General features: G+C 41.7%; 1 protein-coding gene and 2 pseudogenes across 1 annotated transcript in view; all 3 read left to right on the forward strand.

Annotated features, from left to right (window-relative positions):
* NME5 (NME/NM23 family member 5) overlaps positions 1 to 16,801 on the forward strand; it is a 31,565-nt gene extending 14,764 nt beyond the window's left edge. Inside the window, exons 6-7 of the mRNA XM_036282068.1 lie at positions 9,857 to 9,975; positions 16,586 to 16,801. Coding sequence (XP_036137961.1) covers positions 9,857 to 9,975; positions 16,586 to 16,669 — 203 coding nt within the window. The 3' untranslated portion in view covers positions 16,670 to 16,801. The remainder of the gene's footprint in view (positions 1 to 9,856; positions 9,976 to 16,585) is intronic.
* On the forward strand, positions 7,845 to 8,706 carry LOC118643711 (annotated as a pseudogene).
* A 5,234-nt stretch (positions 16,802 to 22,035) lies between the features above and the next one.
* LOC118643564 lies at positions 22,036 to 23,298 on the forward strand (annotated as a pseudogene).
* The last annotated feature ends 439 nt before the right edge of the window (positions 23,299 to 23,737 follow it).

Consider the following 23,737-nt stretch of genomic DNA (forward strand, 5'->3'; position numbering starts at 1 on the left):
ACTGGATGTCCACATGTAAAAAAAAAGAATTTAGACACTTGTTTCATAGACCTAAACATAAGAACTAAAAACATCTAGAAGAAAACAGGAGAAAGTCTTCATGGCCTTGAGTTGGACAGAGTTCTTACATATAACATCAGAAGCATGGTACATAAAAATAGATATATATTGATAAATGACACTACATCAAAAATAGAAGCTTTTTGCCCTGGATGGTTTTGCTCAGTGATTAGAGTGTCAGCCTTTGGAACAAAGGGATTTGGGTTTGATTCTGGTCAAGGGCACATACCTGGGTTACAGGTTCAATCCCAGGCACTAGTCAGGGTCATCCGGGAGGCAACCAATCAATGTGTGTCTCTCACATTAATGTTTCTCTCTCCCTCTTTCTCTTCCACTCTCTCTAAAAATCAATGGAAAAATATCCTCAGGTGAGGATTAACAACAACAAAAAAAAAATAAGAAACTTTTGTACTTCAAAGCCATCATTAAGAATATGAGAAGAGCCCAGCCGGTGAGGCTCAGTGGTTGAGCATCAACCCATGCACTAAGAGGTCACAGGTTTGATTACCTGTCAGGGAACATGCCCAGGTTGTGGGCCCGATCCCCAGTAGGAGGCATGCAGGAGGTGGCCAATTGATTTCTCTCTCATCGATGTTTCTGTCTCTCCCGCTCTCTCTAAAATCAATAAAGAAAAAATATAAAAATAAATAAATAAATAAATAAATAAATTGGTTTTTAAAAAAAAACCCTGGCTGATTTTGCTCAGCGATTAGAGCATCAGCCAGCAAACCAGAGAGTCCCGGGTTCAGTTCCCACTAAGGGCACATATCTCGGTTGTAGTTTGTTCCCACCCTGGTTGGGGTCATGTGGGTGGCAGCCACTCGATGTGTCTCTCTCATGTTAATGTTTCTCTCTCTCTCTTTCCCCCTCTCTCCCTCCTGCTCTATCTGAAGAAAAAATGTCCTCGGGTGAGGATAAAAAAAATATATAAAGATTTCCTTGGCCAGTGTTGTTCAGTGATTAGTGTGTCGGCCCATGCACCAAAGGGTTGTGGGTTCAATTCCTGGTCAAGGGCATATACCTGGATTGCAGGTTTGATCTCCGACCCAGTCAGGGCATGTTTGGGAGGCAACCAGTTGATGTGTTTCTTTCATATTGATGTTTCTTTCTTTCCCCCCTTCTCCTTCTACTCTCTCTAAAAGAAAATCAATAAATTGAAAAAATATTGTTGGGTTACCCAGCCAGTGTGGCTCAGTGGACTGAGTGTCCTCTCTTGGACTGAGAGGTCCCAGTTGGATTCCTGGTTGGGACACATGCTCAGGTTGCGGGCTTGATCTCTGGTAGGGGCTGTGCAGGAGGCAGCCAATGGATGTTTCTCTTTCACATCAGTGTTTCTGTCCCTTCCTCTTTCTCTAAAAAATCAATTAAGCCCTGGCCGGTTTTACCCAGTGGTTAGAGCATCGGCCTGCGGTCCAGAGAGACCCAGGTTTGGTTTCTGCTAAGGGCATGTACCTCGGTTGCAGTTTATCCTCGGCCCTGGTTGGGTCGCACGGGTGGCGGCCACTCGATGTGTCCCTTTCTTGTTGATGTTTCTCTCTCACTCTTCCTCTCTCTCCCTCCCTCTCTACCTGAACAGAAAATGGAAAAATGTCCTCGGGTGAGGATAAAAATAAATAAATAAATAAAATAAAAAATCAATTAAAAAATTTTTAAAAAATCATTGGATGAGGATTAACAACAAAAGAATGTGAAAAGATAAGCTACAGACTGGGAGAAGATACTTGCAAATCATATATCAGATAAAGAACTTGTATCTAGAATATACAGGGTGGGGCAAAAGTAGGTTTACAGTTCTTGTGGCAAATAATACAATAATTAATAAGTAATAATATAAGAATAAACTCTGGACTTCCAGTCAAGATGGTGGCATAGGTAAATGCAGTATCGCGTCCTCCCACAACCACATCAAAGTTACAACTGAACTACAGAACAACCATCATTCAAAACTGCCTGAAATCAAGCTGAATGGAAGTCCTACAACTTTGGAATTAAAGAAGCTGCATCAAGATTGGTAGGAGGGGCAGAAGCAGATGGGCTGGTCCCACACCCATGTGTGGCAGATAAAAATCAGGAGGATACCTCGGCTGGGAAGGTCCTCCCTGAGGATTGGGAGGTCCCTGTCCCACACCAGGCCCCCCACTCAGGGTTGCAATGCCAGGAAGAGAAGTCCCCCTAACTTCTGGCTGGAAAAACCAGCGGGAACTAAGGCTCAGGGAGGCTGAGGCGGCTGGAGCTCCAGGCAGCTCCTCTTAAAGGGCCTGTGCATGGACTTACCGGAATCATTCCCTCTAAGCTTGGAGGGGAGGCAGCTCCAGGGGCGCCAGAGACATACAGGGAAGAACTGAGCTGTTTGGCATTGGAGCGAGGGCTAAAGAGGGAGCTTTCTGCGGGACAGATGTGCTGTCTGAGGCCTTTGTTCCTTTGTTGAGCCTTTGCCTGGGGTGGCAGACAGTTGCCATATCTGAGACTCCAGCAACCTGGCTCATACTTGTTGCCCCGCCCTGGTGTTTCCCTGAGGCCCCGCCCCATCCAACTTTAGGGCTCACCCAAGCTGTTGCCAGTTGCTTTACAATAGGATTGGCCTATCTTGGATCCTGCTTCAGGTTTTCCTGAATTCTTTCACATGAGCAGCATCTGGTCTCAGCTAGCCCAATACCTCCCATTAAATAATACATAGAAACAAACACAGGGAGGAAGCCAAAGTGAGGAGACAAAGAAACAGGTCCCAAATGAAAGAACAGAAAAAATCTCTAGGAAAATAACTAAGTGAAATGGAGATAAGCAATGTAACAGACGCAGAGTTCAAAACACTGCTTATAAGGATGCTCAATGAACTTAGTGAGAACTTTAGTGAACTTAGTGAGGGCCTCAAGAGCATAAAAAACGACCAGTCAGAAATGAAGGAGACACTAACTGAAATAAAGAATAATTTACACAGATGCAATAGTAGAGTAGGTAAAGCCAAGAAGCAAACCATCAATTTGGAATAGAAGGAAGCAAAAAAGACTCAATCAGAACAGCAAAAAAGAAAAAAGAATCCAAAAAAATGAGGATAGTGTAAGGAGCCTCTGGGACAACTTCAAGCATGCCAAAATTTGCATTTTGGGGGTGCCAGAAGGAGAAGAGAGAGAACAAGAAATCGAAAACCTATTTGAAACAATAATGGCAGAAAACCTCCCTAACTTAGTGAAGGAAACAGACGTACACGTCCAGGAGGCACAGAGGGTCCCAAACAGGATGAACCCCGAGGCCTATACCAAGACACATCATCAAAATGCAAAAGGTTCAAGACAAAGAGAGAATCTTAAAATCAGCAAGAGAAAGGCAGTTAGTTACCTACAAGGGAGTTCCCATAAGACTGTCAGCTGATTTCTCAAAAGAAACTTTGCAGGCCAGAAGGGAGTTGCAAGAAATATTCAGAGTGATGAAAAGCAAGAATCTACAACCAAGATTACTCTATCCTGCAAAGCTGTCATTTAGAATCGATGGCCATATAGAGTTTCCCAGACAAGAAAAAGTTAAAGGAGTTCATCACCACCAAATCGTTATAATATGAAATGTTGAAGGGTCTTTTTGAAGAAAAAGATAAAATATATGAACAAACAAAATGGCAATGAATACATATCTATCGACAATGGAATCTACAAACAAAATGAACAGGCAGAACAGAAACATTCTCGTAGATACAGAATGATGTTGGTTGCCAAATGGAACGGGGAGTTGGAGGAATAGGTGAAAAAGGTGAAGGGATTAAGAAATACAAATTGGTTGCTGGACTGACAAACCTCAAAGGGAAGGGGGGTTTGAGGGGTGGGAAGAAATAAACCAAAGAACTTATATGCATATATGCATAACCAATGGACACAGAAAACGGTGTGGGAAAAGGCAGGAGGGGGGCGGGAGTGGGGAGGAGGGGGTCAATGGGGGAAAAAGGGGAATATCTGTAATACATTCAACAATAAAGATTAAAAAAACAGAATAAACTGTGTTTTGCATACTCACAACTTTAAACCTACTGTTGCTCTACCCTGTATAAGGAATTTGACAACTCAAGACAGACAACTCAATTAAAAAACAGGCAAAAGATTTGAATAAACATTTCACAAAAGAGAATGTATGAGTGATTAATATGTAAATGAAAAAGTGCTCATGCCCTATCCGGTTTGGCTCAGCCGTCAGAGCGTCAGTCCACGGACCAGAGAGTCCCGGGTTCAGTTCCCACTAAGGGCACCTATCATGGTTGCAGTTTGTCCCTGTCCCTGGTTGGGGTCGTGTGGGTGGCAACGAATCGATGTTTCTCACATCAGTGTTTCTCTCTCTCTCTTCCTCTCTGTCTGCCTCCTGCTCTATCTGAAGATAAATGCAAAAATGCCCTCGGGTGAAGATAAAAAACAAAAGTGCTCAACATAATCATTGGAGAAGTACAAAATGAAACCACAATTAGATACCATGGCATACCCGCTAGAATGACTATAATCAATGGTAGGGATATAGCAATATGGGGATCCTCACTTTTTTTTTTAATCCTCACCTGAGGATATTTTTCCATTTATCTTCAGACAGAGTGTGAGGGAGGAGAGGGGGAGAGAGAGAGAGAGAGAGAGAGAGAGACATCGATGTGAGAGAGACACATTGATAGGCTTCCTCCCGCATGACCCTGACCAGGGCCAGGGACTGAACTGTAACTGAGGTATGTGCCCTTGACCAGAAATGAACCCATGACTCTTTGGTCTGTGGGCCAACGCTCCAACCACTGAGCCAAACCGGCCAGGGCGACTTTTGGGTTTTTTTTATCCTCACCCGAGGACATTTTTCCATTTTTTTGTTCAGGTAGAGTGGGAGGGAGAGAGAGGAACAGAGAGAGAGAGAGAAACATCGATGTGAAAGGGACACATTAAGTGGCTGCCACCCGCACAGCCAACCAGGGCTGGGGACAAACTGCAACTGAGGTATGTGCCCTTAGCGGGAACTAAACCCAGGTCTCTCTGGACCGCAGGCTAACGCTCTAACCGCTGAGCCAAACCAGCCAGGGCGACTTTTGTATTATTTAAAAATTTTACTCCTTTAGCCCTGGCTGGTTTGGCTCAGTGGTAGAGCGTCAGCCCGAGAACCAATGAGTCTCAGGTTCGATTCCAGCCAAGGGCACATACCTTGGTTGCGGTTCATCTCCAGCCCTGGTTGGGGTCATGCGGGAGGCAACCAGTCGATGTGTCGCTCTCATGTCGATGTTTCTCTCTCTCTCTCCTTTTTTATCTCTCTCTCCTTCCCACTGTATCTGAGGATAAATAGAAAAATATCCTCGGGTGAGGATTAAAATAAAAATAATTTTTTTTTACTCATTTGTAGAGAGAGAAACATTGATTTGTTGTACCACTTATTTATGCATTCATTGGTCAATTCCCCTGACCCGGGATCGAACTCACAACCTTGGTGTATTGGGTTGACACTCTAACCAACTGAGCTACCCAGCTAGGGCTTAAGGTCACTTTTGAAAAACAATTTGGCAGTTTCTAAAATATTAAGCTTATCAGGTAACTGTTAGCAATTCCACTCCCAGCAGAATATACTCATCCAAGAGAAATGAAAACATCCATCTACATAAAAACACATGTGAATCTTTATAGCTGCATTATTTAATATAACCCCAAATGGGAAACAACCGAAATGTTTATCAACGGATAAACAAAATTTAATATAGCCATACAATGGAATACTACTCAATTAAAAGGAACAAAGTGCTGATACATGCTACAGTATCGATGAACCTCAAAACCTTGTGCCAAGTGAAAGAATCAGGCACAAAAGACCACATATTATATGATCCATTTATATAAAATGTTTTAAAAAGGCAAATTTTTATTTTTTTAAATCTATTTATTTATCCTCACCTGAGGATATTTTTCTATTTTTTGTTCAGATAGAGTGGGAGGGGGAGAGAGAGGGACACATCGAGTGGCTGCCACCCGCATGACCCAACCAGGGCCGGGGACAAACTGTAACTGAGGTACGTGCCCTTAGCGGGAACCAAACCTGGGTCTCTCTGGACCACAGGCCTACGCTCTTAACTGCTGAGCCAAACAGCCAGGGCAAGGCCAATTTTTAGAAACAAAGAAGTTCAATGATTGCTGGGGGAAGGAGTCGGAACCAGAAATTGCAAATGGGCATAAGGAAACATTTTTGGAGTGATCAAAGCATTCTAAAACTGGATTGTGTGATGATTGTACAACTATAAGTTTATTAAATATCAGTTGTATACCTCAATGGATGAATGTTATATGTAAATTATACCTCAATAACATTTTTATTTTTTTATTTTTATTTTTTTTTTATCCTCACCCGAGGACATTTTTCCATTTTTTTGTACAGATAGAGTGGGAGGGAGAGAGAGGAAGGGAGAGAGAGAGAGAAACATCGATGTGAAGGGACACATCGAGTGGCTGCCACCCGCACGACCAACCAGGGCCGGGGACAAACTGCAACCGAAGTACGTGCCCTTAGCGGGAACTGAACCCAGGTCTTTCTGTACCGCAGGCCGACGCTCTAACCGCTGAGCCAAACTGGCCAGGGCTCAATAACATTTTTAAAAAAATAGATGAGGTCTGTGCTCCTATGGAGTTTATAGTCTAGTATTTGAAAGATAGCCATTAAACAAGAATTTTATTTTATTATTTTTTTTAATCCTCAACCGAGGACATTTTTCCATTTTTTTGTTCAGATAGAGCAGGAGGGAGAGAGAGGAAGAGAGAGAGAGAGAAACATCGATGTGAAGGGACACATCGAGTGGCTGCCACCCACACGACCAACCAGGGCCGGGGACAAACTGCAACCGAGGTACGTGCCCTTAGCGGGAACCAAACCCAGGTCTTTCTGTACCACAGGCCGACGCTCCAACCGCTGAGCCAAACCGGCCAGGGCAATAATTACCCAAATAATTGTGTAGTTATTGTGTGATAAGGGCTATACAAGGCAATTATAGAATATTGTGAGAGACTGTAAGACAGGTCTAACTGAAGAAGTGACTTTATAACTGAGATCCAAAGACTAAGTAGTGGTTAACCAGAGTAAAGGGAAGAATGTTCTAGCACAAGAAATAGCATGTGCTCAAGTCATAAGTAGGAAAGAACATGGCACATTCTATAAACAAAGAATATCCCAGCCCTGGCCAGTTTGGCTCAGCGGTTAGAGCGTCGGCCTGAGGTACAGAGAGACCCGGGTTCGGTTCCCGCTAAGGGCACGTACTTTGGTTGCAGTTTGTCCCCGACCTTGGTTGGTCGTGCGGGTAGCAGCCACTCGATGTGTCCCTTCACGTCGATGTTTCTCTCTCTCTCTCCCTTCCTCTCTCTCCCTCCCACTCTATCTGTACCAAATAATGGAAAAAATATCCTCCGGTGAGGATTAAAAAAAAAAAAAAAGAATATCCCAGTAAGAGAAACAAGATGAGGGGTAGGTAGAGGTCACATGGTATAGAGTCTTATGGGCCATGATATGGAGTTCTGTCTTGACTATATGTGGAAGGAAGAGTCCATGAAGCATTTTAAGGACAGAAGTGACATAATCAGATTTTCATTTTTAAAATAGAATCTAGAGCCTGGGCTGGGTTGCTCAGTTGGTTAGAGCATCGTCCCAATACGCCACGGTTGTGAATTTGATCCCTGGTCAGAACACGTATAAGAATCAACCAATGGCCTTTCCCTGGTGTGATTCCGTGTTGCACGTCTGTGCTGCGGAACACAAGTCATTTATCTCCGTCCGCCTTCTCTCACCTAAGTGCGTGCTACCACCCCATGGAAGATTTAATGGACATGGACATGAGATCTCTGAGGCCCCAGAACTATCTTTTCAGTTGTGAACTAAAGGCCCACAAAGATTATCACTTTAAGGTGGATAATGACGAAAATGAGCACCAATTGTCTTTACCAACGGTCAGTTTAGGGGCTGGTGCAAAGGATGAACTGTACATTGTTGAAGCAGAGGCAATGAATTATGAAGGCAGTCCAATTAAAGTAACACTGGCAACTCTGAAAATATCTGTACAGCCCAGTTTCCTTTGGTGGCTTTGAAATAACACCACCTGTGGTCTTACGGTTGAAGTGTGGTTCAGGGCCTGTGCATATTAGTGGACAGCACTTAGTGGCTGTGGAGGAAGATGTGGAGTCAGAAGATGAAGAGGAGGAGGATGTGAGGAAAGCGTTCTGCCCCTGGAAGTGGTAGCGAGATTCCACAGAAAAAAGTAAAACTTGCTGCTGATGAAGATGAGGATGAGGATGATGAGGACGACGATGATGATGATGAAGATTTTGACAATGAGGAAGCCGAAGAAAAAGCTCCAGTAAAGAAATCTATACGAGATACTCCAGGCAAAAATGCACAAAAATCAAACCAGAATGGAAAAGACTCAAAACCATCAACACCAAGATCAAAAGGTCAAGAATCCTTCAAAAAACAGGAAAAATCTCCTAAAACACCGAAGGGACCTAGTTCTGTAGAAGACATTAAAGCAAAAATGCAAGCAAGTATAGAAAAGGGTGGTTCTCTTCCTAAAGTGGAAGCCAAGTTCATCAATTATGTGAAGAATTGCCTCCGGATGACTGACCTGGAGTCTATTCAAGATCTCTGGCAGTGGAGGCAGTCTCTTTAAGAAAATAGTTTAAACAGTTTGTTAAAATTTTCTGTCTTATTTTATTTCTGTAACAGTTGATCTCTGGCCATCCTTTTTATAATGCAGAGTGAGAACTTTCCCTACCATGTCTGATAAATGTCCAGGTTCCATGGCCAAGAATGTGTTGTCCGAAATGCCTGTTTAGTTTTTAATGATGGAACTCCACCCTTTGTTTGGTTTTAAGTATGTATGGAATGTTATGATAGGACATAGTAGTAGTAGTGGTCAGACAAATGGGAATAGTGGGGAGACAAAATATACATGTGAAATAAACTCAGTATTTTAATAAAGTAAAAAAAAAAAAAGAAAGGAAGAAAGAAATCAACCAATGAGTGCATGCATGAGTGGAGCAATAAATGTATGTCTTTCTCTCTTCCTTTCTTCCTCCCTTACTCTCTAAAATCAATAAATTATTTTAAAAAGTAGCACATTGTTGAAGATCAACCTCAAAAGATCTATTGAGACTTATAAAATATGTTATTTCTTTTGTGTGTGTGTGTGTGTGTGTGTATTCTTTGTTGTATTGCAAATTGAGTTCACCTCCACAGTGTTCAGATAAGGCTAGAAAGACTAAAATTTCCCCAAGTTTTTAAATAATTTAAAAATGTGAAAAACAATAAAAAGAATATTAATACATATTATGTAGACAGATAAAGGTTTTATGTGTATATTCAGTAGTGTATAAGAGAGCAAGAACTATTTGCTCACTGTTGTATCTACCACTTTGCAAAGTACCTGCCATTTTGTTGGCAGGAATTTTTGGAATGAAGTAATCTTGATTTTACATGTTCTCATATTTTTCTTTTTCATAATATTGTATTATAATATTTACTGTAAAAAACATGGAAATGAAAATATAGAAAAGGATATACTTGAAAACAATCAGAATTTTACACATGATTACTATTAGCATTTTGATATGTCTCTTGCCAATCTTATGTAGTCTTATTTTTTTGTGTGTGCTTGTGTATTTTTGAATAAATTATTTGAATAAACTATTCTATGTATCTAGTTCTGTTCCCTTAAAAAATTTATAAGCATTTCTCATGCAATTAAAATTTATTTGAAGGTGTCCATTTTTATGACTGTATTTCATCATTTATGTTAACTTTAATGGGGATATATTTGTATTTTCAGTGATTGTTGAGCCTATTCCAGTTGGACAAGCTGCTAAGGACTATTTAAATTTATATGTAACACCAACTCTGCTTAAAGGACTCACAGAGCTTTGTAAGCAAAAACCAGAAGATCCTTGTGTAAGGAATATTTTTATTTACACTAAAAAATATTGACTATAGTTTTCATATCTCAAACATTGTATTCTATGAAACAGTATAAGTACTGAGAATCATTTAAAAAGCTTTTATATACAGTTTAGGCATTTCTGTATGTATAACTCTTGCTTATTTTCTTGCTATGTTTTAACTCTACAAACGTTGTTCCTAAATATGCTTTCAATTATTGCATCCTTCAATTGCTGAACATTGTTTTGTGTGTAATTTATAAAATCAAATGAAAGAAGTACATATATACTTAAATTTTGTTCAACATTTTTCTCATGATATCTAAATTTTTAAAATAGAAAACTTACATTTATTTGCACCTCTGGATGCCTCAACATTGCTTAGTCAGGGGGAGAATGATTGGGTAGGAGGAACTAAGGTGGTTGTCAGGGGCTAAATGTTATCCTGGTCCCTTCTTTACAGGCACTCTCACCTGAAAAGACTCTCAGAGATAATCAGGGAAAGTTATTTTAGTAACAGCCCTACCAAAATAGTTTCTCTAGCTTTTGTTACTATTCTTTTTTAAAATATATTTTAACTTATCTTTATTGTTGAATGTATTACAGATGTTCCTCCTTTTTCTCCTATTGACCCCCTCCTCCCCGCTCCAGCCCCACTCCTGCCTTCCCCACACGGTTGTCTGTGGCCATTGGTTATGCATATATGCATATAAGTTCTTTGGTTTATTTCTTCCCATCCCCCACCCCCTTCCCTTTGAGATTTGTCAGTCTAACAACCAATTTGTACTTCTTTTTTTTTTTTTTTTATCCTCACCCGAGGACATTTTTCCATTTTTTTGTTCAGATAGAGCGGGAGGGAGAGAGAGGAAGAGAGAGAGAGAGAAACATCGACGCGAAGGGACACATCGAGTGGCTGCCACCCACCCGCACGGCCAACCAGGGCCGGGGACAAACTGCAACCAAGGTACATGCCCTTAGTGGGAACCGAACCCGGGTCTCTCTGTACCACAGGCTGACGCTCCAACCGCTGAGCCAAACCGGCCAGGGCAGCCAATTTGTACTTCTTAATCTCTTCACCTTTTTCATTCATTGCCCCAAACCCCCTCCCATCTGGCAAGCAACAAAATGTTCTCTGTATCAATGAGAATGTTTTTGTTCTGCTTGTTCATTTTGTTTGTAGATTCAATTCTCGATAGATATGTATTTATCGCCATTTTGTTTGTTCATATTTTTTATCTTTTTCTTCAAGAAGGTCCTTCAACATTTTGTATAATAATGGTTTAGTAGTGCCTTGGCCGTTTGGCACAGCAGTTAGAGCGTTGGCCCGCGGACCAGATTGTCCCAGGTTCAGTTCCCGCTAAGAGCACGTACCTGGGTTGCAGTTTGTCACTGGCCCCAGTTGGGGTTGTGTGGGTGGCAACCACTCGATGTGTCTCTCTCACATCGATGTTTCTTTCTCTCTCTTCCTCCCTCTCTCCCTCCTGCTCTATCTGAAGATAAATGCAAAAGTGTCCTCAGGTGAGGATAAAAAAAATAATAATAAGTAAAATAAAATAATAAAATAAATAAATAATGATTTGGTGGTGATGAACTCCTTTAACTTTTTCTTGTCTGGGAAACTCTTTATATGGCCATCGATTCTAAATGACAGCTTTGCAGGATAGAGTAATCTTGGTTGTAGGTTCTTGCTTTTCATCACTCTGAATATTTCTTGCAACTCCCTTCTGGCCTGCAAAGTTTCTTTTGAGAAATCAGCTGACAGTCTTATGGGAACTCCCTTGTAGGTAACTAACTGCTTTTCTCTTGCTGATTTTAAGATTCTCTCTTTGTCTTGAACCTTTTGCATTTTGATGATGATGGGTCTTGGTGTGGGCCTCTTGGGGTTTATCCTGTTTGGGACCCTCTGTGCCTCCTGGACTTGTATGTCTGTTTCCTTCACCAAGTTAGGGAAGTTTTCTGCCATTATTGTTTCAAATAGGTTTTCGATTTCTTGTTCTCTCTCTTCTCCTTCTGGCACCCCCAAGATGCGAATGTTAGCACACTTGAAGTTGTCCCAGAGGCTCCTTACACTATCCCCATTTTTTGGTATTCTTTTTCCTTTTTGCTGTTCTGATTGAGTGTTTTTTGCTTTCTTCTTATCAAATTGATGGTTTGCTTCTTGGCTTTACCTACTCTACTATTGAATCTGTGTGAATTATTCTTTATTTCAATTAGTGCCTCCTTCACTTCTGACTGTGCATACTTCATTTCTGACTGGTCGTTTTTTATGCTCTTGAGGCCCTCACTAAGTTCACTGAAGTTCTCACTAAGTTCATTGAGCATCCTTATAAGCAGTGTTTTGAACTCTGCATCTGTTAGGTTGCTTATCTCCATTTTGCTTAATTCTTTTCCTGGAATTTTGTTTTGTTCTTTTATTTAGGACCTATTCCTTTGTCTCCACATTTTGGCTTCCTCCCTATGTTTGTTTCTATGTATTAGGTAGAGTTGCTGTGTCTTCTGCACTTCCTAGGGTGGCCTGTTGTAGTGGGTGTTCTATATGGTCCAGTGGCACAGCCTCCCTGATCTCCCAGCTGGGCCCTCTAGGTGCACCCCTTGTGTGTACGTTACACCCCCTTCTGTTGTAATTGATTCTTGATTGCTGTTGGCACATCAATGAGATGGTTTTACTGATCAGCTGTAAGGACAGGCTGTTCTCCCTATTCACCCACCTCTGACTACCATGGATGATCAGCTGTGCAGGGGCCCACCACACCGAGCAAGGCTTGCTTCAGCAGGGCTCTGGTACCCAATGAGTCCACTCATTGAGTGTGTCACTTGTGGAGGTGGTTGGGTGGTGGTGCTTCGATGTGGTCTGAAGCTGTCCACTGGGTGTGCTGGCTCTGGGGCCAGGTCTGCCACTGCCTGTGTTCTACCCAGGGCCACCAGGCATAAACTACAAAGTGATCTGTAGATGTCTGCTTCTTGTGCTGGGCTTGGAGGTGCCAAGGCAAAGCCAAGTTGTGAACCAAGGCTGGCTGCTTCTAGTGCCAGGTCTAGGGCCACTTAATGAGAAGTATGAGGCTAGCTGAGACTAGATGCTGCTTGTTTGAAAGAATTTAGGAAAACCTGAAGCACAATCTAAGACAGGCCAATTTTATGGTAAAGCAACTGGCAACAGCTTGGGTGAGCCTGAAAGTTGGGTGGGGCGGGGCCTCAGGGAATCACCAGGGCGGGGCAACCAGTATGAGCCAGGTTGCTTGAGTCCCAGACATGGCGGTGTCTGCCACTCCAGGGAAGGTGCTCACCAAAGGAACAAAGGCCTCTGACAGCACATCTGTCCAGGAGAAAGCTGCCTCTCCAGCCCTTGCCCCAATGCCAAACAACTCAGTTCTTCCCCATAGGTCTCTGGTCCCTTTCAAGCTGCCCACCCCACTCTGGAGCCTGAAGGGTGCGAGTTTGAGTAAGTTCGGGCACAAGCCCTTTAAGGGGAGCTGCCTGGGGTTCCAGCAGACACAGCCTTCCTCAGCCTCAGTTCCTGCTGGTTTTACAGCCAAAAGTGATGGGGATTTTTCTTCCTGGCACTGGAACCATGAGCTGGGCACCTGGTGTGGGATGGGGACCCCTCACTCCTCAGGGAGGACCTTCCCAGGTGAGGAATCCTCCTGATTTTTACCCACCACATGTGGGTGTGAGACCAGCCTGTTGCGCCTCTGCCCTCCTACCAGTCTCAATGTGGCTGCTTATTTAATTTCATAGTTGTAGGACTTCTATTCAGCTTGATTTCTGCTTATTTAATTTCATAGTTGTAGGACTTCTATTCAGCTTGATTTCAGGTAGTTTTGAATGATATTTGTTCTGTAGTTTAGTTGTAACTTTAATGTGGTTGTGGGAGTTTAGTTGTAACTTTAATGTGGTTGTGGGAGGACGCGATACCACTTTTACCTACGCCGCCATCTTAACCGGAAGTCTTGTTACTGTTTTTTGGAAGACAAAAAATTTTAATCTCTTCTACTAACTTTGTCACTTTTGGGTATTGTGGCTAATGTTGCATGAACATTGGTTTACAAGTATCTCTTTAAGTACTTGTTTTAATTCTTTGGGGGTATATTCATAAGAGTGGAATTGCTGTGTTATATTCTATGTTTAGCCTTCTCAGGAACTACCAAACTGTTTTCCACAGTGACAGCTTTTTACATTCCCACTAGCAATATATGAGAGTTCCAGCTTCTTCACATCCTGGCCAACACTTGTTTTCTTTTTAATCCTTATCTGAGGATATTTTTTCCATTTATATTCAGAGAGGGTGGGAGGGAGGCAGAGAGAGAAACTGAGAGAGAAACATCGATATGACAGAGACACATCGACTGGTTGCCTCTCACTATCCTGACCAGAGTCAGTGAACGGAACTGCAACCACGGTATGTGCCCTTGATGGGAATTGAACCCGCAACTCTTTGGTCCACGGGCCGAGGGTCCAACTGCTAAACCAAACTGGCCAGGGCTGTTTTTGTTTTTATTACTATAGCCATCCTAGTAGATGTAAAGTGGGTTATTAGTGTGGTTTTGATTTACATTTCTCTAATGACTAATAATGTGGAGCATCTTTTCATGTGCTTATTGGCTATTTGTATATTTTCTTTGGAGAAATGTCTATTCAAGTTTAATTTTTTGTCCATTTTTAATTGTGTTGGGTTTTTTTGTTGTTGATTTGTAGGAGTTCTTTATATGTTATAGGCATTAAACCCTTATCAGATATATGATTTGCAAATATTTTTTCCCCTTTGTAGGTTGGTTGTCTTTTCACTTTTGTGTTTTGTTTTTTGTTTTTTAGAGAGAGAGGAAGGGAGAGGGAGAGAGAGAAAGAGAAACATCGATGTGAGAGCAGAACATTCAACTGCCTCCTGTATGCTCCCCCAACAGGGACCAAACCTGCAACCCTGGCAAGTGCCCTGACCAGGAGTCAACCCAGCAACCCCTTGGTGCAGGGGCACAAAACCCAACCAACTGAGCCACACTGGCAAGGGCTCTTTTTATTTCATTTTCTTTATAATGTTTTTTGTTTTGTTTTGTTTTTCTTTATAATGTTTTTTGATACACAAAAGCTTTAAACTTTTGATGAAAACCAATTTTTTTATTATGTTGCTCAAGCTTTTGGTGTCATCTCTAAGAATCCATTGCCAAATCTAAGATCATGAAGATGGATTCCTGTGTTTTCTTTTTTTATTAATCCTTACCTGAGGATATTTTTCCATTAATTTTTTTTTGTTGTTTGTTTGTTTTTGTGGTATGTGCCCCTAGTGGGAACCGAACCCCAGACTCTCTGGTCCGCAGGCCGACGCACAACTGCTGAGCCAAACTGGCCAGGGCTTCATTAATTTTTAGATAGAGTGAAAGGGAGGGAGTAGGGGAGAGAGAGAGAAACATCAATATGAGAGAGAGACATTGATTGGTCGCCTCCCACATGACCCCGACTGGGGATTGAACCTGTAACCCAGGCATGTGTGCTTGACCACCAATCGAAAGTGCAACCCTTTGATCTGCCAAACTGACCAGGGCTATTTCTATGTTTCCTTTTAAGATTTTACTAGTTTTAGCTCTTATATTTTGGTTGTTGTTCCATTTTGAATTTATTTTTGTATACATGACAAGATTTATTTCTGGACTCTCAATTCTGTTCCATTGGTCTATATATGTCTGTCTATATGTCAGAACCACACTGCTTGGATTGCTATAGCTTTGTTTGTTAATCCTCACCTGAGGATATTTTTTCCATTGATTTTTTTTTTAGATAGAGTTGAAGGGGGGGTGGTGGACAGAGAGAGAGAGAGAGAAACATCTATGTGAGAGAGACATATTGATTGGTTGCTTTCTACATGGCCCTGGTCGGGGCTAGGGATCGAACCTGGAACCCAGGTACATGCCCCTGACCAAGAATTGAACCAAAGACCCTTCAGTGCTCAGGCTAATGCTCTACCCATTGAGCCACATTGGCCAGGGCAGTGTTTCAGTTTTTTTTTTTAATAATTTTTTTCTTTATTGATTTTATCTATTTCTTTTTTTTTTTTTTAATCCTCATCCGAGGACATTTTTCAATTTTTTGTACAGACAGAGTGGGAGGGAGAGAGAGGAAGAGAGAGAGGGAAACATCGATGTGAAAGGGACACATCGAGTGGCTGCCACCCGCACGACCAACCAGGGCCGGGGACAAACTGCAACCGAGGTACATGCCCTTAGCGGGAACCGAACCCGGGTCTCTCCGGACCGCAGGCGGACGCTCTAACCGCTGAGCCAAACTGGCCAGGGCTCTTTATTGATTTTAGAGAGAGGAAGGAAGAGGGAAAGATAGAAACATCGACAAGAGAGAACATCGATTGGCCACTTCCTGCATGCCCCTTACTGAGGATTTGGCCCACAACTTGGGCATATGCCCTGACTGGGAATTGAACCGGCAACCTCTTGGTGCATGGGTTGATGCTCAACCAATGAGCCACACCAACTGGGTGGTGTTTCAGTTTTTAATGGTCATTTTTTCATTATTCTTGGAATGATTTTGAAAACTGTTTAAGTTTTAAATTGAAATACTGTATATTAAAGAATATATTTAAATGTTTACTAAGTTAAGGTTTTTTAATATTTTTTTCATAGGTTTGGCTAGCTGATTGGCTGCTGAAAAATAATCCCAATAAACCTAAACTTTGTCATCATCCAGTTGTAGAAGAACCTTATTAAAATGAAGTCCTCCAAAAAACGTCACAAATGGTCTCATTGTAAAAGACATGCTTCTAAGGTTCTACTTAAAAAACAAACCATAATTCCTAAGGGCTTAAGTAACTACATGTGAAATAAATTATTTCTTAAAAATAAGTTTTAAAATTGTGTTTTGTGCAGCAGACAATATTATCTAAGGTAAAATATAGGTTTAGGGTATAATATGTATTTTTTTTAATAAGAAAAATTGTATTTATTTAAAGGTATGTAGAATGTCAGCAAAATAATTACAACTTTTTTTGGGGATTACTAAGTGGTATTCAGTTAACATAACAACAATTATTCATATGAGATGCATCAGAAACAAATAAAGGTGAAAAACTACCATCCTTGAATATAACCTATGTACCAACAAGGCAAAAACCTGCTTTAAACTGTGTCAATTTACAGCCCCCACACCATACCAGGCAAGGTGAGTGGCTATTGACAGAGCTAGCTAGCATTTAACACATTTGATAGTATGGTAACTATACCAAAAAAGGTACTGAATAGTTTAAAAACAAGTCTTGCATAACTTTATATTTCTTTTTCTTTAAAAGAAATGAGTTGTGTACAGGGAGGTTAAATGCTTTACACACCAAAAAATTAGAACCAACTTATTTATCATCATCTTCTGTCTCCTCTTTATCCTCTTCATATTCCTTCTTTTCTTCCTTTTTCGTGCCTTTTTTTCCCAGCCTTGATGACTCCCTTTTTAGCTGCATAGCCTTATAAAAGACTATATTTTTCATATTTTTCCTTCAGCTGAGCAGCCTTATGAACCTGGCTTGTCATCTGCAGCAGTGTTATTCCAATCTCTCCCAGTTTCTTTGCAGCATCACCAATATATATAAACTGGAATGTTCTTTGAATCGGGGGCAATAGTCAGAACATAAATCCCAATAAGAATAAAAAGACTTAAGGAGTCCTCTTGGGTGCATTGGGACCTTTGAACTTTCTGTTTGCTCTTTAGAAAGAATATAGGTTTTCATTTCTCTTTTATAATGGGTCTTGTCTGTCTTTGACATATCTTCAAAGCTTCTTTTCTCTAGCAGACACAGTCTTTCATCTCTTAGCACTTTTCAGAAAGCTCTGAGAAGGTGACTGAAGCAACTGGGTGCTTTTCTTGTGCTCCTCCCAGCAAGTTTGCACAAAGAATGCATATGATGACATTTTGCTTCTCAGCTTCTTAGGCTCTCCTTTGCCCATGTCTAGTTTTTTTTCCCTCAGTGAAGCACACAGTCACCCAGTGCCTGTTGGGCTCTCACTTGCCCTGGTGTTTTCTCTACATAGCTCATGTACTGCAGTGGTTCTTGGTTTAGTAGAGTATGGTTTTTAGCAGTGATATAACATTAAGTAATAGAAGGCTGATGTAACATGTTGTTATATTATTTTTTAAGGTTGAGGAATTTAAATTATGATATTTTCCCAAGCATGCATCTTATATTTAGATGCATAGTTCAGACTGTTTAGTTTAAAAAGTATAAGTACATAAAGAGTTATTTGATATAATGAAAATGGGTAGAACCAGGTTATAATTTTAACAAATCATTTATATAACTGTTTCCTTGACATTAATAAGAGCTCTCCAAGGGTGCCCAGTCACTGATTCACATCTGCCTGGGACTCTGTTGGTTGTGTCACTGAAAGTCCTATATCAGGGGAGCCCCCTCACCCCTGGGCATCATGGAATGATTGGTCACTCTATCAAATAGTCCTTAGGTTAGTGTTCCCCAATTATGTTTTTTTTTTTAATTTTTTTTATTTATTAATTTGTTTTTGTTACAGATGTTTCTCATTTTCCCCCCATTGACACCTTCCTCCTCTCCCCCCCCCCCCCAGCCCATCCCCAGCTTTGTTGTCTATGTTCATTGGTCATGCGTACATGCATGTAAGGTCTGTGGTTTATCTCTCCCCCACACCCCCCCCCCCGAGGCTTGTTAGTCTGTACCTCACCGCTATGTCTCTGGGTTAATTTTGTTCATCAGTTTGTTTAGTTCATTATATTCTACAAATAAGTGAGATCATGTGATATTTGTCTTTCTCTACTTGGCTTGTTTCACTTAGCATAATACTCTCCAGGTCCTTCCATGCCATCTCAAAGGATAAGAGATCTTTCTTTCTTATAGCTGCATAGTATTCCATTGTGTACATGTACCACAGCTTTTTAATCCACTCATCTACTGATGGACACTTGGGTTGTTTCCAGATCTTAGCTATTGTAAATAGTGCTGCTATGAACATAGGGGTATATATATTCTTTCTGATTGGTGTTTCAGATTTCTTAGGGTATATTCCTAGAAGTGGGATCACTGGGTCAAATGGCAGTTCAATTTTTAACTTTTTGAGGTAGCACCATAGTGTTTTCCACAGTAGCTGCACCAGTCTACATTCCCACCAGCAGTGTACTAGAGTCCTCTTTTCTCCACACACTTGCCAACACTTGTTGTTTGATGATTTGTTGATGGCGGCCATTCTGACAGGTGTGAGGTGAGACCTCATAGTTGTTTTAATTTGCATCTCTCTGATGATGAGTGATGTTGAGCATTTCTTCATATGTCTCTTGGCCATTTGTATGTCCTTTTTGGAGAGGTGTCTATTTAGGTCCTCTGCCCATTTTTTAATTGGGTTCTTTGTCTTCCTTTTGTTGAGTTGTATGAGCGTTCTAATAATTTTGGAAATTAACCCTTTATCTGATGCATCATTGGCGATTATGGTCTCCCATATAGTGGGATCCCTTTCTGTTTTGATGGTTGTTTCTTTTGCTGTGTTCCAATTATGTTTTTGTGGCGAGGTACTAGATTTATTTATTTATTTTAATTTTTATTATTATTTTTTTAATCTTCACCTGAGGACATTTTTTTTTTTTGCATTTATTTTCAGATAGAGCATGAAGGAGTGGGGAGGAGAGAGAAATATCAATGTGAGAGAGACACATCGAGTGGTTGCCACCCACACAACCCCAACTGGGGCCGGGGACAAACTACAACCAAGGTTCGTGCCCTTAGTGGGAACCAAACCTAGGACTCTCTGGTCTGTGGGCCGACGCTCTAACTGCTGAGCCAAACCAGCCAGGACTACTTATTTATTTATGTAAAGATGTTTTTAGTGATTTTAGAGAGAGGAGAAAAGAGAAGGAGAGAGAAACATCAACGAGAGAGAGAAATATCAATCGGCTGTATCCTGGATGTACCCTACTGGGGATCAAGCTCGAAACCTGGGCATGTTCCCTGACAGGGAATCAAACCAATGACCTCTTGGTGCACAGGACAACACTTAACCAACTGAGACACACCAGCCAGGGTGATGAAGTACTAGTTTTTAAAAATACATTGTGAAATTTTTTTTTTATCCTCACCCGAGGACTTGTTTGTATTTATCTTTAGATAGAGTTTGGGGGTGGGGGAGAGAGAAACATCCATGTGAGAGAGACACATTGACTGGTTGCCACCCACACGACCCTAACCAGGGCCAGGGCCAAACTGCAACCGAGGTATGTGCCCTTAGCGGGAACCGAACCCAGGACTCACTGGTCCGCAGACCAGTGCGTTGTGAAATTATTTATTAAAGAAATTATAATTTACTTTTTAAAAAATACCCAGGTTTGCCCTGGCCAGTTTGGCTCAGCGGTTGAAGCGCTGGCCTGTGGTCCAGAGAAACACGGGTTCACTTCCCGCTAAGGGCACGTACCTCGGTTGCAGTTTGTCCCCGGTCCTGGTTGGGTCGTGCGGGTAGCAGCCTCTTGATGTGTACCTTTCATGTTGACATTTCTTTCTCTCTCTCTCTCTCTCCCTCCCTCCCTCCCACACTATCTGAACAAAAAATGGGAAAATGTCCTCAGGTGAGGATAAGAAAAAAAAATCCAGGTTTGCCCTGGCCACTTTGGCTCAGTGGTTAGAGCGTCAGCTCATGGACCAAGGAGTCTTGGGTTCGATTCTGGTCAAGGGCACGTACCTTGGTTTTGGTTCGGTCCCCAGCCCTGGGCATGTGGGAGGCAACCAATCAATGTGTCTCTATCACATTGAAGTTGCTTTTTCTCTCTCCCTTCTTTTCTCCCTTCCCCCCTTCCACTCTATCTAAAATCAATGGAACATATGGTTGGGGCACATGCCCAGGTTATGGGCCACATACACGCCCAGGTTATGGGCCAAATCCCCAGTGAGGGGCATGAGGGGGGTGGCCAATTGGTGTTCTCTCTCTTCGCTGTTTCTGTCTCTCCTTCTCCCCTCCTCTCTCTCTAAAATCAATAAAGAAAATAATAATAATAATAAAGGAATATGGGCTTTAAAAAAAAGACTAAATATTGCCTTGGCCAGTTTTATTCAGTGGTTAGACCAATGAGTCCGGGGTTTGGTTCCCGCTAAGGGCACGTACTTCAGTTGCAGTTTGTCCCCGGCCCTGGTTGGGGTCATGTGGGTGGCAGCCACTCATTGTTTCTCACAATCTATATTTTTTTCTCTCTTTCTTCCTCCCTCTCTCTCTCCTGCTCTATCTGAAGATAAATGCAAAAAAAAAATGTCCTCGGGTGAGGATTAAAAAAAAAAGACTAAATATTAAACTGGCCTCATCTTTTCAAAAGGTCAATGTCATTAGGAAGCAAAAAATAGAAATAGGGAGGAACTGTTCTAGATTAAAAGAGACTAAAGAGGCTTCTGGTCAATATGGCAGCATAGATAAACACAGTAATCGCCTCCTCCCACAACCACATCAAAATTAAAACTAAATTACAGGACAACCAACATTCAGGACCACCTGAAATCTGGCTGTATGGAAGTTCTACAACTAGGGAATTAAAGAAGAAACCTGCCCTGGCCGGTTTGGCTCAGTGGTTGGAGCGTCAGCCTGCAGACCAGAAAGTCCCGGGTTCGGTTCCTGCTAGGGGCACATACCAATAAATAAATAAATAAATAATAAAAAGTAAAAAAAAAAAAGAAGAAGAAGAAATCACCTTGGCTGGTTTGGCTCAGCAGTTAGACCATCGCCCTCGCACCAAAGATTCTCGGGTTTGATTCCAGTCAAGGGCACTGCTTTGGTTGCGATTCAATCCCTGGCCCTGGTTGGGGTTTTGCAGCAGGCAACCAATCGATGTGTCTCTCTCACATCGATGTTTCTCTCTCTCCATCCCCCGCCCTCCCTCCCACTCTATCTGAAAATTAATGGAAAAATATTCTTGGGTGAGGATTAAAAAAGAAGAAGAAACCACATCAAGACTGGTGATGAGACAGGCCAGGAAGTCAGGAGAAGCGGAATAAGGAAACTGAGACAGATAGTTAAAAACACAAGCAGTTTACAGCCATCTAGTAAATCGCAAAATCCTATCTTCCCTAACCAAGGACATTTAACAGTAAATGGTTTACATTTCTCTTCCTGAACCAGAGAGTAAATAGCTTAAGTCACCCAACTCCCGGAGATAACAGAAATTAGTGCTATTTGTGCCAACTGCCCCCAAGGATGAATGAAGTCAGAGGAATAAATCTCATTTTGCCACATCACCATAAAGCTGATGAATATTCTATTGAGATCCTCCCCTAAATTCCCAGCCTTTAAAACCCTCAAAACAGCCCGGCCAGTGTGGCTAAGCGTTGAGCATCAACCCACGCACCAAGAGGTTGCCAGTTCGATTCCCGGTCAGGGCACATGCCCAGGTTGTGAGCCTGATCCCCAGTGGGGGGCATGCAGGAGGCAGCCAGTTGATGTTCTCTCTCACCAATGTTTCTCTCTCTCCCTCTCCCTTCCTCTCTGAAATCAATAAAGAAAAAATATTAAAAAATAAAACCCTTAAAACAGGTCACTTCCTTTCAAGCTCGGATTTTGGGTGGTGGGTCCCCACAAGCATTCAGCATACCTATAGAAAAGTGTTTCTTCTGTTCTGGGCCCATATACCCAGGCCACAGCATGACATTCATCTGCAACAACTGCAAGATGTTCAGGTTTTGTAAATCCAAGTATCGTAAAAACTTTAAGAAAAAGCACAATCCTCATAAGGTCAGGTGGACTAAAATATTCTGTAATGCAGCTGGTAAAGAGCTTACAATGGAAAATTCATCTGAATTTGAAAAACTTAGAGCCCTGGCCGGTTTGGCTCAGCGGTTAGAGCGCCCGCCTGCGGTCCGGAGAGACCCGGGTTCGATTCTCGCCAAGGGCACGTACCTTGGTTGCAGTTTGTCCCCGGCCCTGGTTGGTCGTGCGGGTGGCAGCCACTCGATGTGTTCCTTTCGCATCGATGTTTCTCTCTCCTCTCTCTCTGTTCCTCTCTCTCCCTCCCACTCTACCTGAACAAAAAAATGGAAAAATGTCCTCGGGTGAGGATTAAAAAAAAAAGAAAAACTTAGAAATGAACCTGTGAAATACCAGCGAGAGCTATGGAATAAGATGATTGATGCAATGAAGACAGTTGAAGAGATCAAAGAAAGGTCAAGCTAAATTTATAATGAACAGGTTCAAGAAAAATAAACTACAGAAAGCTCAGGACATCAAAGAAGTCAGGCAAAGCATTGATCTCATATGGGCCCCATTTGCATGCAAAGGAAAGCAGCTGAAAGACAAAATGGTTACAGAAGTTACAAGAGGATGTGGACATGGAAGTTGTTTCTGACAATCTTATTGTTTAACCATTTCTGTGAGTGGAAAAAAAAATTTTTTTTTAAATGTCGTTTATTTTTATTTATTTATTTTTGTACGTGCCCCTAGGGGGAACCGAACCCCGGACTCTCTGGTTCGCAGGCCGACGCTCCAACCACTGAGCCAAACTGGCCAGGGCTGGAAAATCTTTTTTAGAGACTTAGGCACTCTAAGTTATTGATTTATTTTTTACATAGGTGATTCAAATGAAAAGGTGATTAGAAATACATCTCTTCAACATTACTATCTGTAAAACATCAGATAATATGGATGCTAGATTGCATCTCAATGTTAAACATCCACTGGTAGATGTACTTATGTAAATCATGAAAATTTTGTAAGTACAAAGTGAATTGTGGACATAAATGATTATGCCACTTGGATAATGGCACCAGGGAGCATTTATGTAATAACTAATGACAAACATTC

This window comes from Molossus molossus, unplaced genomic scaffold (genome assembly GCF_014108415.1).
Source record: "Molossus molossus isolate mMolMol1 unplaced genomic scaffold, mMolMol1.p scaffold_m16_p_4, whole genome shotgun sequence".
Taxonomy (NCBI): domain Eukaryota; kingdom Metazoa; phylum Chordata; class Mammalia; order Chiroptera; family Molossidae; genus Molossus; species Molossus molossus.